This window comes from Telopea speciosissima, chromosome 1 (genome assembly GCF_018873765.1).
Source record: "Telopea speciosissima isolate NSW1024214 ecotype Mountain lineage chromosome 1, Tspe_v1, whole genome shotgun sequence".
Classification (NCBI taxonomy): Eukaryota; Viridiplantae; Streptophyta; class Magnoliopsida; order Proteales; family Proteaceae; genus Telopea; species Telopea speciosissima.
Genome location: NC_057916.1, coordinates 2,063,162 through 2,081,764, shown reverse-complemented (window position 1 = coordinate 2,081,764; position 18,603 = coordinate 2,063,162). Strand labels below are relative to the sequence as shown.

At 38.3% G+C, this 18,603-nt stretch overlaps 1 protein-coding gene across 1 annotated transcript; it reads left to right on the top strand.

Moving 5' to 3' along the window:
* Positions 1-5,728: 5,728 nt before the first annotated feature.
* LOC122644644 (WAT1-related protein At5g64700-like) lies at positions 5,729-8,383 on the top strand. The gene is made up of 7 exons (XM_043838031.1): positions 5,729-5,963; positions 6,066-6,128; positions 6,286-6,402; positions 6,985-7,237; positions 7,355-7,513; positions 7,805-7,956; positions 8,097-8,383. The coding sequence occupies exons 1-7, from the start codon at positions 5,788-5,790 to the stop codon at positions 8,251-8,253; spliced, it is 1,077 nt and encodes a 358-aa protein (XP_043693966.1). The 5' UTR covers positions 5,729-5,787; the 3' UTR covers positions 8,254-8,383.
* The last annotated feature ends 10,220 nt before the right edge of the window (positions 8,384-18,603 follow it).

The window sequence follows — 18,603 nt, the reverse complement described above, 5'->3', positions numbered from 1 at the left end:
AAAGAATGAAGAATATTGTAGTTATGAATTCCTTTGCCACCATATATATAATGGGAATCAGATTAAACAGATAAATATTTATATATATTTTTCATGTCAGCATGGATTCTCAAGTATCCCAAGTAATTAAGACCTACTAAATTTGTGAATTTATTCAGAGCTTTTAGTTTGGGTCGTAGGAATTATGAGAGAATCCTGGCCTTTTATTTCAATGTGAGGGAAAAGGATTGAAGTGATCATTCACCACCCCAGAATTCGAAGGCTATAATTATACATGTGGGAAATTAATAGAGATTGGAATAGAATGATTCAAAAGTTACTTTCCTGCTTGAATTGAATAATTAAGAGAAAGTAGTCTGATTGGCTTTGATCCTCAATGGCTCAGTCAACGTTTCAGTGTTCACTAAGCATTAGACATGTAGGGAATTGAGAGCCACAAAAGAGTCGAAAAGAAAGAATGGATCAGGATCAACCAGCTTCCTTTGCTTAATTTGCTTTGCTTTGTTCTGTTCCACACTAGCAAATTGAGTGACAAGTTGGTATACAACACTATACAGTACTTCCATGCCCGCATTTCATGCACCTGATAATCCATATCAGACAAAAATTTGCGTGCTTATGTAAGTAAGAGAGTGCTTGTGGCTGAAAACTCACCATTACTCTACTAAAGATGATGTATTGGGAATTATATCGAGAAGAGAGTTAAAAGGAAATTACAAAGTTAGCCCTAACTAAGCAAGGATTTGACCATGCTTCCCCATGGGGATCTCAACTCGATGTTATTTATGGCCATGGACACCATGTGGGAATGTTCGATCTCGAGAATGTGTTGTTCTTCTTATTCTCCTGAGGCTCTCTTCTTCATTAGCTCCATCGAACACATGGGTTAGCGACTTTAGAAGATGCATCACAAAACAATTCAGGTCCAAGTTGGGTTTATGTCCAACCGGTTTCACGGTTCAACCTTGCCACGGATTTGGCCATGCTTCCCTATTCCCCACCCCAACCCAAAAAGGGCAAAAGGAAAGCAAAAGAACAAAAGAAAGAGCAAAAAAAGGAAGTTCCCTAATTAACGAAAAAAAAAAAAAAAGAAAAAGAAAAAAAAGAAAAAGGAAAAATGGCAAAGATGAAAAATTACAACAAGAATTCTTCATAGAAAACCCTAACTTGTAAAAACTCCAAAGTATATGCCTTTTTTCTTTTTCTTTTTTATTTTTGGAATTGAGAGCTTTTATATATACTATTCTTTATGGGGGAATTGAAGAGAGAGGGGGAGGTAATATCCAGGAGACTCGAACTCGAGACCTCCTTATGAGCATGGGCATGAAGTGCACCACAACTCAATAACTATACTAGACAACTGTTGTTATCACGCCTTTTTCTTGTTTACATAATACCACAAGTGAGATCGTACCTGATCCAATTGAAATGAGATCAAAACCCTATATTTTATGAAAAAAGCATCAATGCCTTTATGCATGCTAATTATTGTTGATAACTCATACATCTGTTTCTATCAATAAAAAAGATCTTACGGATGGGATGGAGAGTGGATAACGGAGCTAGGGATGTCTCTATAGTATCAAATCATATATTTGGATTGTTTTCTCACTAACATTGAATTTCATGGTAATTCCCTTTGCTTATATTAACAATGTACGCTTGTTGATATTTTTTGTTTTTGCTTTTGGAGTGTAAAACACCATAGAATTTAAAGAATCATATTTACATAATTGCCTAAACAGATGTGATTTTTCATTTCCTCTAATTCGAAAGGATTGATCTTCTGACTTCATCTAAATTTAAAGAACTTTATTAAATGATAATAAAGCTTTCTTATTTTGAGGCCACTCAAAATTATATTATTGTAAATGTGTTGAATAATATTGATTAGGATAATGCTCTTTAGGCAGTAATATTGTGACCTTTTACTTTAATCACATCCATCAATCACTAAACCAAATTGCAATTGATTTAATCATTGGTAACGTAAGGAACCAAGTGTTCTCCGGAGTCCGGATGGAAAAGTGTTTCTTTTTTTGCATGAATGTAGTTCAAATGTCATCATATTGGTGGGCCACTGGGCCCATCGATAGAGGTCCTTACGGAAAAAGATCTTATCCAACCGTGGCGGGAGCTGCACTTGTGCAGCACCGCTAAACGATCGACAACAAAAATAGGGGTAAGGTAGTCATTTCATAGGTGGGTCCCACCTGGGCCCCACATGTGAAATGACCACCTTCCCCCCTGTATTTGGGGTGGGTTTTCGAGCTGCACAGTGCAGCTCCCGCCACAGCTACACAAGCGCTAAGTCCGGTCCCTACACCAATATTAGTGATAAAATTTAGCTCAAAGTAGGGAAAGTAAATCAAAGTTTGATCCAAAATTTCAAAAAAAAAAAATAAAATATGAAACTAGCATAATAAGAGGGAGAATGGATACAGACATACAAAATTATATCTTGGCTGATTGGTATTGTTAATTAATGTACATAGGTGAGAAATGATTTATTTTTCCCAATATTATCGTTATGACTGTCACGTCTTTAAGGATTTTTCACCTTTTCATTGGGGTATTATAGTCATTTCATATGAATCTATGTTTGGACATAGAGTTTGCACACCGTATGTGACTAGGTAGCGTGTTTTTTGACTCTTTCTCCCTTAATTTAATTTTGACTGTCAAAATGTTTTCCAACCTTTTCTTCTTTTCTCTTAACTCTTAGATTAATTAAACCTTCATCCCTTTAGACCAAACTTAGGGGAGTGGAAACAATGTTTTCTGTGGAAATAAACCATCGCTTTGTTTTTTTTTTTGTGGATAAAACCACTTTATTTAGAAAACGTGAAAGGTCATGGCTGTAGGCAACACTATTGTGCATGCTACCGATAGGGCCTTCCTTGCCAGGGAGTTGGCACAATTGTTAATCTCCCTTGGAACAAAATTGAAGATATAACTTTCAAAGCAAGAAGACAGATATATAGCATCCTCCAAGATGGTATGCAAAGAGAGTGGTGAAGAGTGAAGCGCTCCTTGCAAATATGAGATTATACTCTTGTTATCCGATTCAATGATAATCCGATCATAACTTTCAGAAACTGCTTCAAGTAAAGAATGTCGAATTGCCAAAGCCTCACCCAAAGTAATATCACCAAAATGCGCTGGAATTAACATCGCGTGAAGAGGATGACCAGCACAGTCACGGTTGATTATTCCAATAAGATGCATCACAATTTATTTTCACATGGCCTGGATTTGGCGCACTCCAAGACACCGAATCTGATGAAGCAACAGGCAATGAAATTTGATGTGTATCAGAGACAATTTGGGATTTCATAAAATCTCTAAAACCCAAGAGAGAAGATCGGATAACTTCTTGAGGAGTTCATCTACGTTGCCCAAAAACAACATCATTATGGGTTTTCCATAACATCCAACATATGAAGGTACAAAACGAAACCACTTCCCGTTTGATCACCTTGTCCAGAGATGCTGTAGAATCCCATGCCTGAATCTAGTGGGACAAAGAGAGATCATCACCTGATGATAATACATGCCCCCAAAGAACTTCCAAACCATACAACCCGTGCAGAAAGACAACCAAGTAGAATATGTATGAAAGATTGTCTCTACATTACCACAATAGTGGCATCCACTATCAACATTGAAATTAGTAAAGAACAAAAGATTAAAAGAGAAAAAAAAGAAAAAAAAAAAAAAGAAAAGAAAAAGAAAAAGAAGAAGGTAACTGATGGTCTGGTGACCCTGCTGTAGCGAGAATTAAGAAGAGCAAGTGGATTCAAAGATGAAAGTTGAAGACTAGCTAGGATTATCTATCGTTCTCTCCTTTATCTGGTCTAAGGTGTTTCATGGAAAGGGGCTGAGACGATTTGCAGTGGATGGTCATGGTCGGTCTACCTCGAAACTCAAAACTCCTTTCAATTCATTGGGCTTACGTGGAAGAAAGAGAATTTCCACGATAACTCCGGTTATTGTCTTATTGACTCCTGGTCATGAACGCAAATGCTAAGTCATTTCTATTTTGGTGTGGGCCTTCTTACTTTAAATGTAAATTTAAAGTTGAGAGCACCATAGTGACGGGTTAATTAAGCTTCGGCTCTTAACGTGCTTAAGCTTTGTCCTGTACGTAATGGTTTCTTGAGCATTCCAATCCAAGAAAACAGTAATTCAATCTTTAAGATTCATGGTTAGCTAGTTGTTGTTCCTCTTTCAAATCAAAGTCATTTATTAATGGATTCTCATTTTACCAATTCGTAGAAGCCACTCCGCTTGATTGCTTTTCATCAAAAAGAGTTTGAGATCTCTTCAGGACGTGATGCTTTGATACCCAATATTACGTGGGCCTCATGTGCATTACAATCCAATTAATTAGTTTTCAAAAACAAAATAAATTCCCCTCCCTCCCTCATTTTACGAGGTCCCCCCAATCCACCCATCTAACAGTGCCCCCTTAAGACAAAAAGTGAAGTAGGGGTGTTAGTGGCCTGGTTTTTTATAATCTTAATCCAACCCTAAGTTCTCTTAACTCCGTCCAAGCTCAGCTTTGTCGGGCTCAACCCAATCCTAACTGATCCATATTGGATTGGATTGGATTGGATTGGGTTGACTGACCTGATTGATCTTGTTAGCCCCCAATCTTATCTGCACTAAACAAAGGGAGAAAACGAAACATCACCAACACAAATCATTCCTAAGGAAGAAAAAGTGTTAACCTTGTTATAATAAATCAAGAAAACATAGACCTATAAAGACTGAGTGGTGTAGATAGATTAAAAAAATAAAGTGTGAATAGTGTGTGTATATATTTATAATTTATGGCCAAGAGAATGCTAACTAGTCGTATAGCCCCTACACCAATGAAAGTGTGCAAAGAGACATTGATTTGGATGAGATTTTTTATTTCATTGGGGTTGAACACGCTCGATTAGTATTCTTTTTCTCATAATTTATTTATATGTATTATAGGTTGCACTGAGCTGGGCTCAGGCCGAGCCTAAAATTCCCAGCCTAGGCCCATCTTATAAGTTGAACAGCTCAGCTCAAACCCTAATTGGGTTCATGGCAGAATTCGGGTTGATCAGGTCAAATTGACACTTCAAAAGTGAAGACAGGACAATCAAACCCATGACACCTGCACTCTACTGGCAGTGTATCAACTAACTACACTAGTACTTGTCTTCAACGGTGGTAGTATTGGTCACCGTTGATACCAATACTTTTTTTTTTTGGTAGAAAATTGATACCAATACCGGTACAATATAGATTGGGCCCATATTGGGCATAAATTCAAAAAAAGTCACTTCTGACCGAAACTTCCAATCCATATAGGTATTGGGTACTAAAGATACCAATATTTATAGGTTGATACCCCAATTCATTCACCGATAAGATGCCGATACTTAGAACCATGTGTGGTACTGCTCCCAGTGCTCCACTAGCAAGCAAACATGTAAGATATATGGTTAATACCCCACCAATAAACAAGCAAGAAAAAAAAAAAAAAAAAAAAAAAAAAAAAAGGGATGGAGGGAGGGGCTTGGAAGGAATAAAAGGAAAAAAGGCAAAAGGAAAAGATTCCTACGTTGGGTTTTATCTTTAATTGCACATCCCTTCATTTGGGCCATCTTTAATTTCTCTTCTCTTCATTTGGTTAGAAATAAGGGTCATAGATACATAGAAATCCTTCTTCCACTTTACTATAAACAACGAAATCTCAAAGTTGATAGGAAGTGGAAACTTGTCGGTCGGTGGATCTCTACAATAATAATGGAAGCAGGAAAGAAGCCTTATTTGGCTGCAATTTTCATACAATTCATATATGCTGGTATGTTTATGATCTCTAAGGCTGCATTCAATGGAGGAATGGACAATTTCGTCTTCGTCTTTTACAGACAAGCTGCTGCCACTATCTTCTTGGTCCCTCTCGCCCTTATCTTTGAAAGGTAAACAAATGGTACATATGATGCCTCCTCCTCACCTCCTTCTTCTTTTTCTAGACAAGTTTTACAATTTGAGATTATCTCCATCTTTTGGTTGGTGTCTAGGAAAACTGCACCCCCACTGTCATTCAAGGTCTTCTGCAAGATTTTCACACTTTCTTTGTGTGGGTAATGTTTTGATTTAACCATTTCATTTCAACTTAATTGCTTTAATATGGTTCTCCCCACTCCCCCATCTTCCTTCTCTTTCTCCATTTTCAAGTTTCTGATGTAAAGGAAAAAGTTTGTGAGTTTTGAGTAGTGATGGGATATGGTTGGATTTCAGGATAACTTTATGTTTGAATATCTACAATGTTGCTCTCATTTACACCTCTGCAACGTTGGCAGCTGCAACTGCAAACACCCTTCCTGTCATCACCTTCTTCTTGGCTGTTCTGCTTAGGTATGCTTTTGGCTTTTAAACTTTTTCCTACTTACCTTTCTCTCTTCTTATGTATTCTCTCATTTCTCTGTGGAAATAAACTCAGACTCTCTTTCTCTGCTATATATATATATATATGATCTAGGTTAATTAATTAACATGGAAAGGGTTGAGACGATTTGCAGTTGGTGACCTACCTCCAAGCCGTAATTTAATTGAAGTTTCAAGAACCTAAATTTCCATAATGCCATTCCATGCTCTTCCACAGACTCAGATGGAGATCCCTAATAATCCCTAATAATGAAAGGAATTAATTAGATGGCCAAAGTTAGGTTGGGTCGTATACCACATAAATCTGATCCGACCCATTCAGTCTGTGGCTCTGAATTTAGCCTGAATAATAATATCCTGGCCCAACATAGGTCCAAAAAATTGAGGGGCCAAGCCCGACCCTTATAAGCTGATATAAGTTAGGGCCGGTCTGGCGTTATAGTCAACCCAGATAGATGGTCTATCCTGGCCCACCTCAACTATATGGGCAATACTTTCTTTTGGTAAATATTCAAGATTTTTCATGGTTCACTTACATTTATCTCTTTGCAGGATGGAAGCTGTGAGTTTTAGGAGCCTTTCAGGAAATATGAAAAATTTAGGTGTGATACTCTGCATGGCTGGTGCTGCGACTCTAGCCTTCTACAAGGGCCCACATCTAAAACCCTTAACCCATTTGCATTTGTTGGGAAATCATAATCAACAAAATAATCTAGTTACTGTCCATACAACAAAGACATGGATAAAGGGTGTCTTTATAATGCTCTCTTCCAACACATTATGGGGTTTTTGGATCGTATTACAGGTAATTAATCTCTTTCTCTCTCTCTCTCTCTCTCCCTCTCCATATATTTATTTAGTTAAGCTTATTGATCGATAAGGTGATGAGTGAATTGAAGCTTGACAACTTGATTGGAAACAGGGTCTTGTTTTGAAAAGCTACCCATCAAAGCTTCTCCTCACAACTCTTCAGTGTTTTCTCAGCACCATTCAGTCCTTTGTTCTTGCTATTGTTTTCCAAAGAAACCTTCATAAATGGAAGTTGCATTGGGACATTGGACTTGTTGCAGTTGCCTATTGTGTAAGAATTTGTGAATCTTTTTTTTTTTTTTTTCCTACATTATTTTCTTCCTTAATTCAGGTGTTATTCCTCATTAAGTGTTTTATTTCGAGGGGGGGGTGAATGTTCACGTACTCACAACACTCACAGTCGTTCAGATGAAACATTTCCGCAGAATAGATTCCATCTGAACGGCTGTGAGTTGTTCACTTTTCTTCCTCTCCTCCCAACTTATTGTCATGGGTTCTATATATATAAATAAGTAAAAAATCAAAATTAAGGCTAATTAGTGTTGTGGCTTGTAATTAACAGGGATTTATGGTTACTGGTTTTACATTCTATTTACAATCATGGTGTATTGAGAAGAAGGGTCCAGTGTTCCTAGCCATGTCTACCCCCTTGTCTTTGATAATTACTATGTTTTGCTCCTCATTATTTGCGGGTGAAGTTATCAGTTTGGGAAGGTAATAAATATATCCTATGCTTTTCATGATTAATTAATCTAGTGCATAAGATTAATTAATTAGATTATGTGACAATAATTCTAACAAGGGCATCTAATTTGATTATTATTATTAATTTTTTTTTTTGTTTGTTGATTTAGTGTTTTAGGTGGGTTGTTTTTGGTTGGAGGCCTCTTTGCTGTCTTGTGGGGGAAAAGCAAGGAAGTTAATGGAAGGAAAGTAGCTGATGAGAATGGTGGAAAGGAAATGATGATCAAAGATGTCAAGAACAACTTAGAAATTAAAGAAAGTGTGTGATAACTTGATCCTCTTTCTTTTCAATTTATAGGGCAATCATGTTAAAGTCCAAGGGAAGTCTTCGATTTTCTATGAGATAAATTAATTTTCCACAAATTGTCATTGTGGGATTTTGTGGTAAAATGAAAAGGGGCTACGAATATATATATTTTTAATTATCAAACAAACCCTTGGATCCAATATTTTCATGCTTCCACATTTTATTTGTTTATTTATTATTATTATTTTTTGACCAGATATTGGAGAGTTGGGCTTTGAGGTATGGGATGTTGGGTCCCTTGGAGGCCCACTTCCATTTTGTCTCACTGGTCCTCTCAAGGATCCTTATCCAAGCTGCACCTGCATTTCCAAAGGTTCTAATGGGGGTGGGCCCATAAATTAGCTAAATCGGCCACAGAATACCCACGAACATCAGGAGATTACTCCCATTGGAGCTGATTGTGGGCTCTTCGGGTGTTGGCAACCTGTTTTAAAGGCCCATTAAAGATGCTTATATGATTACTATGAAAAAAAAAAATAGAGGGAAAAGCCCAATATATAATTGGCATAGGCTTGAGATGGGCTTCCAAATTCAGCAATGCCCTATCTAATAAATTTCTCACCTATCAAATTGATACGGGCTAAGTTACTTAAGACAGGCCATGGGTCCAAGTTTCTGTCACGTGAGAGACTCACTGGGGCTTAAATTTTATGGACAGATAGATCTTAAGGAACCAAGCATGTATTTGACTTTCAGCGCAAGCAAAGTTTGCCAAATAGAGGGTAGAAAAATAGATAGATGCGTGCCAAAATATGGATGAATTAAACAATCAGCTTAAGAAGGTTTTTTTGAAGGATTGAGTTCCCACACCCATGATACATGAAGAATCCGGAATTGGATTGTGTTGGAAGGATATCACAAAAGGGTGGGGTTATTACTGGATCCGTACTATAGGGGTAGATACTAAGGACCCTAGATGGGTGGTGTACTTTTTTGCACCCCCGGTGTACGAAAGCTTTTGCCTTTTTTCTAAATGGTTCAAAAAATCTATCACATGGTAGATCAAATGGGACCCAAATTTTATGGATAGGTTAACCTCAACATCCTATGCTCACATGTAAAGTTTCAGCCTAAGCAGAGTTCGCCAAGTGGAAAAATAGAGTTTTAAAAATCCTTAGTACACAATAGTGGTCAGAGTATTGTATGCATGTATATACACATGGGGATGGGGGTGTGAGTTTGGCCTGACAAGCTCGACCCTGCCTTGAGCCGATAGGGCTAAGCTAGGCATTTCAGCCTCGGGGCTAGGCTAGGGTTGAGATTTTTAGGTCTGCGGTAGGGTTGGACCAGGCTTAGGCTGAGGCCTCGATCGATCTGTGCCCACCCCACCTCAGCCCAACCATGTATATATAAATATATAATACACAATTTTACATAATAGTATCATATATATGATAAAGAGTTGGGGGGGGGGGGGTTAGCTTGGTCTTGCCTAACCCTAAAATGACAAAAATAGGAGTTATTAGGGTCAATCAGAGCCAACTTGGCCCAGCCTCGCTCAATCATGGTTGGACTGCATTTGATTGAGGCTGATAGAGCTGGGTCAAAGCCACGATATCCCAGTCCAACCTCGGGCTGATTGGGCCTGGGTTGAACTAAGAGAATATAGGATTGGGTTGAGGTTTTAAAAACCCAGGCATCATTGCACCCTACATGGGCATGTATGCCGATATAAAGGAGGGTATTTGTTTAAAATATGCTCCAAAACTTAGACATCCTCCAATAGTTGGAATAGCTTCATCATCTATCCACATAAAGAGCTGCTCATGCCCTGGATAGGGCTTATAGAGTATTCTCTTTCAAAAAATAATGAATCTTCAAACTTCATAGTTTTGATTGATCGAGTTCAAACTTGACAAGTAGTTAGATAATCACCCAGACAACTTTTACATAAAATTTGGACCGTAAATTGATCTATCATTTGATAAATATTAGGAATGGTTTAAGCTCCCTGCACATGTCTAGTTAGGCATGTTTAGAAAGTATCTCTTGACAATCCATTCATTTGTACCATAATAAGGGCTGATATAATCCAACCATTGCAACACACTTTGGACCTCGAGAACCAATTCAAACTCATTCCAACAAGTGAAAAGCGGTGGAAACCAAACCACTGGGCCAGAGAGGGAGAGAGAGAGAGAGAGAGAGAGAGTTTTGAAGATAAGGACCATATCTATGAGTTTGGTTCCTCTGCACGTACCAACAGGTGAACGTACATATGAGAACCAACCATCTATCTTAATTGTACTATTTACAAGGGAAAGAGGAATTTTTATGAAAACAAAATTCTCACAACCATCTATCTTAATTTTACTATTTACAAGGGAAAGAGGAATTTTTATGAAAATAAAATTAAAATATGATTAACTCTGAGATGTACGTTCACCTGTTGATACATATTAAAATTTTCTTCAGTACCGGAGGACGGTCAAAGGTTCAAAAGAGGATACGATGGACCGCCGCTCATCAACAGAAACGCACTTGAGTTTGTCAGTGCGACGCTTTGTTTCATGCTCCAATTGTCTTGGCGTGGGATATTACATCTCACATTCTCACCGAGGCAATGTCTTGATCAGCCTTGCCCTTAATTTCATACCTTATTGACTCAATATCGGTATCGGGTCTGATCTACTGAAAACATATCAGCGATATGATACAAAGACTTTTTTTATTATTATTTTTTTTTATGATTTTAATAAAATTTTACATTTTTTTTGAAAATATTGTAGCACGGGTTATGCTACCCGTGCTACTAGGGGTGCAAATTTGGCCCTGTCGACCCAAACCCGCCTTGAGCCCAAGCAGGGCCTGGGCTTTGATATCTGGCCTTGAGGGTGGGTCAGAGTTGGAAATTTTTGGCCCCGAGTCAGGGTCGGGTAGGGTTAGGGTTGAGGCCTTAGGCTAAGCCTAGCCCGGCCCGACCCAATCCTGTTTTAAGTTATACTATAAAATATATATTGATATAATATATATATTATAAACTTTAAACATCATCCACATTTTGTTATATGATATATTATATATGAAGACAATAAGTGATATAATACATTTTATTACAATGTTATTCTATGTAAAATTGATAATTTTCTCTCCAGTCCATTTTAGCCCATGCATTTTCTTCCCCTCCCTATGATCAAGGCCAATCAGGGTTAGCCCAGCCCGACCCTGAGGGCGGGTCATGGTCGGATTTTTTTGGCCCTTAGTCATGGTCGGATTAGGCCTGGGCCTAGCTAAAAGGACTTAGGGTTGAACTAGGGTTCTATAAAGCCTGGCCCAACCCGACCCTGTTGCAGGCCTAGTTAATGTATCCATGTGAACGCAAGCGCCAAATAAAATGCGATCCAGGTATGTATTCTTCACTTAGAGAAGGTGGTATTCTCAGCTTTCACTGCATATCAATTATTTGTTACAGAGAGATAACATTCTTGTAATTTTATGGAGGGGGCCGTTCTCTTTTTTGAAACTCTCGATCCATATTTTAACCACTTCCAGTGCTTCTTGGACTAAATTTTGAACAATAAATTAGGTGTGGTGCCCTTTATCAAATGGATTCATTCATGGCTCATCTAAGTAGTTTGCTTATGATTATGAGATCTGTGTCTATGATTTTTATTTTTAATAACGAAATTTTGTTTCTTTAAACCTGGCTTCACACTAATAACTTATATGCAATGTGCAGATGCTGTTGTGGAGGGTCTGGTTGGAGGCTAAAATGATCAAAAGCTTTCAAGTTTGGGTAGTGGAAGTCGATGACACATAAGTTAGGAAAAAGACATTTTCTATTGTATTCGTACATCTGTTATGTAGCCCGGTTTGACCGCTGGTCCAATAGGGTTTTGAAACTAAGGCTGACATATGAGACTTGAAGAAAATGGTAGGCAAACAAGATTTGGAGGTTCATTCCATCCCTGGTAATTAAGGTGGATAGGAGGGCCTGGAGCCGGTACCAGTGTGGGAAATGGTGAGGGATTGTTCATGTTTTAATGAAACAGTAGTGGACAGAAGGAGGAGATCATAGAGCACGCACTAGGCGGGATAAAGTTCATGGCAGAAACTCTCCCTAATTTTAATTTTAGAATTTAGAAGGAAGAGGACAAGAAGAGAGTAGGGAGTAACCGAAAAATATCCTGTGCATCTGGGCAGCCGGGCTGCACGTGCAGCGCCAGACTTAAGGTATTGCGTTTTGACCGCCTTACCCTTGCTCGGGTAAGGCGCTTAGGTAGGGGTAAGGCGGTCAAAACGCAGCACCTTGAGTCTGGCGCTGCACATGCAGCCTGGCTGCCCAGATGCACAGGAGACAGGACTTTAGGATTTGTTGGAGAGACGGGGGGAGGGACAAACACACAATACAATTAATGTAGTAAACCTTAGCACGATTATATCAGAAGAATAATATTGGTGCTAGGAGTGTAAATGAATAGCCGAAATCTGTTTTCGTAATTGTGTTCGTATTCGATCAGCACCATTCGAATCCGTCCAAAGCTAAATGGATGTGGATATGGATAGGCTATAGCTATCCGTAAAGCTATATTTACATGTAAATGGATAAAATATCCGATCCGTATCCGTTTAGCACTATCCGAATCTGTCCAAAAGCTAATCGGATGTGGATGCAGATATTGCACTATCCGAACCGAATCCAATCCGTTTACATCTCTAATTGGTGCATGAGTTTCGTTTGAAAACTAGGGGGTGATGTGTAATTTATCCCAAGTTTATAATATATATACTCTATTATATTTATATATATATTTTATAGTACAACTTAAACAGGGTCAGGTCGGACCAGATCATACTTAGTCTGAGTCCTCAACCCCGACCAGACCTGACCCTAACTCAGGGCCAAAAATTTTCAGCCTTGACCTGTGCCTTTAGGGCCAAATATCTCAATCCAGAAATTTACAATATTTTTTTGTCCTATTTATAACTGGGCAAGAGATCTCTTTCTGATCGTATACCCCTACATCATACAGGTCAATGAGATCTCACTTAGGGGCCTCAATATGGATGAAATTTCTATTTCATTAGGGGTGGAATGGTAACTTAGCAGGCTCTTATGTCTAGGCGCATGAACCACACAACCAGGTTGCGTCCTTTTTCCCATTATATAATGACCCATAAAGGCTGGTTTAACCGGTTGGACCTTGAAAGTCAAATCAAACCTATTCCACGAGAGAAAGAGAGAGACTAAGGAATAAGGACCTTATCCACCCACGAGCTTATCCACTTAGGTGGACAGACACTCCAAGGGTTCAAAAGAGGAGGGCGGTGGGGCCCGCCAGTCAAAAGACGCAAGCGTGAGTTTGTCGGTGCGCGATGAAGTGTGCCGCATTTACTGATAATTGTATTGACTTGATTCATTGAACATTAAATGTTTTTAAATATTTTCTTAACTCCGCCTGCCAGCCTTCACTTCTATTTAAAGTATGAGCAGAGCAGGCTCGGTCGCTCAGACGATCACCCACCCATAGAAAGAACTCAAAGAACTGAAGAAGCAAACATTTAATTAAGATTCTGTGTGAGAGAGAGAGAGAGAGAGAGAGATGAGGACGAAGATGCATTTGAAAGCAGTTTTCTTACTGGTATTGTTCATAATCTCTTCTGAGATGACCGCAGTCGTTCACTCAGATGTCTACGACTGCTACGATGCCTGTAGTACCGCCTGTGTTCAGAGTAATAGTAAGTTCTCATCTCTTTCTCCTTCATTTAATTTATAGAAGCGAAAATTTGATATGTGAATCCGCGGATTTAGATTGGAATCGGCTATGTTCCATCTCAATTTTGGCCGATTCATTGTCTAAAACCCTAATCATTGAGTTTTCAAATCTGAGGTCTAATTTTAAGATTTTTTCTGGAATCGATTTCTACCGATTCTGTCTACCGATTCCAGAAAAGATCCGGATCAGAATCAACATAGACCAATCCAATTTCCCATTCCGTATTTTGAAACCTAGGGTGCCACAGAATGATTTACGGGCATGACAGAGAAATCATTTCATGTGAAGATGAGAGAGAATATCTTCTTTATTTGGGTATTTTAATTTTGATAAAATTCTAACCCTTCCAAATTTTTTTTTTTTTTTTTTGTGATAAAATCTTCTTGTAATCATGATTAGTTAATAAAGTTCTAATTTTACTTTTTTTTTTTCATTTTTGTAACATATATTTTTTAGAAAAAAAATCCTAGTCAAGTTGCATGGAATGTACGATCAGGCACAAAGCGTCTTGAATTGCCACTCTGCACCCATGAAATGAAATATCATTTTCATGTTGATGCCCTTATGCACATTCTTATTGGCCATGTGATGGTGCCATTCACGCAATTTGATAATGCTCTTTATCCAAATTTTTATTCATTGATAATAGATCCTATCATTTCACCTTAATGCAGCTTTTGCTAATGATAATGATAAGTAATTTTCAAATTATTTTGATATTTATTTTTAAGTTTTATTTTAAATAATTTTTAGGAATAAGACAACAAATGGTAAAAGAAGACCTATCATTTCTCTATTTTTTGTGTGAGAAAGATACAATTTTCAAGTTTAATCATAAATTTTTATATTTTGAAAATACTGCAGCAAGGCTTATGCAACGATGTGATCGAAAGTGTTCGATAAGATGTGGCCCAGGTATGTGTTTCACTAATTTTATTAAGGGATAATGTTGGCTGACCAACAGCATTAATGTACGCACACTAGTGCCTCCCTGTGTCTATCTCTTTCTTTCTTTCTATGAAATGGTATATCTATCCTATATTGTGGAAGGAGAGAGATCAACACATGGCCAAACATATTTAATGTTAAATAAATAAGGATATATATGATATGAGCTTATTAATATGGAAGAGGGTTTCCTACACTACTCAAGTGCAGCTTCAAACAAATTAGGAAACCCTCTTTGGAATATAAAAAAATGGGGATGGATATTTACGATATATCATTCCCTCATATGAAAAGTGATATGTGAGGGGATGTGCAATTTTATTTTTGAGATGACATTGTATAGCACTTGTTCCCTATCTCCAATTAGGAGATGCGGCAATTTTTTTCTAATTTTTTCTAAGTAACTCATTTTTTGTTTCTTTAAACCGAGCTTCCTTATAATATGCAGATGTTGTTAAGGAGGGCGGGGTTGGTGGCTAAAATGCTGAATAGCGTAAAAGATTGACCTGGCGGGAGAAGTCAAACAGTTTGAACCGGTTACACATGTTAGGAAAATGCATTTTCTGTTTGTATCTATATATCTGTAATGTAACCCCGGTTTGACCGCTGGTCCAATCGGGTTTTGAAACTAAGGGTGACATTTGAGACTTTAGTAATGCTTTCCTTTTTACTCTTATCATATTTGGAACTCTTGATGCGATCATTCTCCAAATTCCTTGTCTATATTACTCATATAATTCATGGAAAAAAGAATGCTAACTGGTCGCATTGTTTCTACGTTTAGACACAAATCTGCTTGAGTTTGAATTTTTACCGTTCAGCCTTCAATGAAATGAAAAATTTCAGTTCAACAAATCCTTTTGTGCGTGTTCTCATAGACCCTCCGCACCGGTGCTGGTGCTACATGACCAGACAATCTCTTGTCCATAATTCATCCCCCCCTCCCTCTCTCCCTCCCCAACTATTTGATGCATCGTAACCCTTCTCCTCTTCTGCGATCATGCATGGAAATCCTCCCTGAATTGTTTTATTTCTAAGAGAAAGAAGACGAGACTTTGGGCACTTGGTCCCTGCGTCGAAATTTAATCAGGAGAGAAAGAGAGAGAGAGAGAGAGAGAGAGAGAGAGTACCTTTTAGCCAACTTTAAAATTTTGCTTTGTAAATTAAGACAGAATAGTACTAGGGATGTTAACCCCTTACCTCGATCACTGATTTATATGTGGGCTCTCAATGTGTACTTTATAAAGTGAAGATCGATTTCTAATACTTATAAGGTGGTTGTATGGATATTGTAGGAAAGTAGAGAGATTTACTTGGTTATGTGGCAACAGAGCCCTAAGTTTTAATGCTTTTAGATTTAACATTACAAAATATAAAATGAATCTAAAAGCAATTTGATTGTAAATCGTCCATTCTATTATAGGATTTGGTTCAATTCTGTTTTATTTCTTAAGCATTGCTGCTTGACACAAATTCTCTATCTCAACCGACAAACAACAAATAATTCTCTATTCTATCTGTTATCTCTCCCTCTCATCACTGTAATAGGAAGCCCAAACAAATCAATCCAAACCCAGCCCCACATTCCTACCGTTGGAACTTGACTTACTGTTGGTGATGGCGATGGCGATGGAGCTGCCTGTGGCTCTACACCAGTACAGTGCATGACATCTTCTTATGTTCTATGTCTCCTCCATAAGGATTTGGAACATGAGTGCTGTAAAACTACTACTCATTTGCCCATGAAAGTAAAACTAACTAAAGCTTACCCTGACCCCTAAAAAGTGAACAACTCGAAAACCGATCTACTTCTTACAGAGAAGAGTGTCCCTTCACTTTATTAACCAAACGACCCAGGCCAGCTATTCTCACCCAGTTCTTGTTATTGGGCGATAAACCCAAGGCAGATCGAGTTCGAGTTTGAGAGAGAGAGAGAGAGAGAGAGAGATAACAGAGAGATAACGGAGATTCACCAAGTTTGTGTGAGAGACAGAGACTTACATTGTTTTCTACACACACACAAACACACAGAGAGAGAGAGAGAGAGAGAGAGAGAGAGAGAGAGAGAGAGAGCGAAGCTGGGTCTCTCTCACAGTACAGAGCTCCCCTATTTCTTCTTCTTTCCCAGATCCAGATCTGGGTTTTTGAATCTGACCGTCGAGGTTCGCCTGTAAGGTTTCTTCACAAAGTGGAAGAAGAGGAAGAGACTTACACGACTTCGACCTTTGCCAGACCAGAGGAGGTAAGAGAGTGCAAGAGGAAGAAGACGATGGGGGTGGTTCGAAACGAGGAGGAAGAAGAGAAAGCTTAGGGTTTTGAGATTTTGAAAATGGGACGATGGTGTCCAAATCGTTTCTTTTGTTTTAGTTGTGGATCGGTCCGGATGGGTTTTTCATATACTTAAACCGCTTTAACGCAAAGTTTTTAAAAGTGACCGTTGGATGATTAACTTTACTCTGTGTCATGCTCATATTACAGGGCCGGAAGATGGTGGCTATAGGCCAGGTCGTAGAAGATTTGAATTCGCAAAGAAGAGATCTGAATTCTAGCAGCACAGATCTTCTCTTCTACGACGCGCTGTCCTATCTTGCTTGTGCTGCACACACACAAGGCCGTGCACAATGACTGCCTTACCCCCGCTCGGGCAAGGTGCTCAAACAAAGGTAAGGCGATCATTGCAAGCAACCTTGTGTCTGCACAGCACGGTAGGACGGGCAGCCCGCACCGTAGAAGAGCCCTCCTCCGTTTTTCTTTCTTCCATAATCTCCTTGTATTGTTCGACTATGAGACCGGGGTTCAGAATCCCCCATAAGGGGGATTGGAGTGGTCTCGGTTTTTGATTTATGACGATTTATGACTTTGACCTTAGACTTTTGATCCATTCACCGTTTTTTTTTTTTTTTTACTATGCCATCCTCAATTTTGGAAGCTTCTTGAGTTGATGAAGAAAAACTAGGGGAAAATTACATGATTAGCTATTTTTGGGTTTTCATTTACAAATCTGTCCACCCTATGTTTGAGTTAACAAAAATAGACAAAAACAAGTTTAGTTTTATAAAACTGGACAAAACAGTGACTCTCCTTCCTTCCTCGACAGTTCCTCAGCTCTCTAAAAAAATCTCTTTCTTTTTCCTCTGTTACTTGGGATAGCAGAGAATGGCGATGGCTGGGACAAAGGTAGGGTTGTAGGGAATGGAGGATGCCTGGGCGAGAAGGCAATGACAGGGGTACAAATATCTAAAAGACTAAATGTGGGAGGGAGAGACACTATTTTGTCCAGTTTTGTAAACCTCAACTTGTTTTTGTCTATTTTTGTTAACTCAAACATAGGGTGGATAGTTTTGTAAATGAAAATCCAAAAATAGCTAATCATGTAATTTTTCCAAAAACTAATTTGCTTCAAAAGACACAAAATGGATGGATAATTGTTGATGTAGAGGAAAAAATCTCATCTATTAATAAATGTTGGGACACAAACTCATACACTACGCTATGGGTTTCGCTAGCTTCAATGCAATTCAATTCAGGTGATCATATATATCATCATTATCACAAATATATAACACTACATTTCAAATATATATAAATAGTCATTGTAAACTTATCTCTCTTTTGGTTATTTTCCTCTCCTCCTCAGAATAAGTT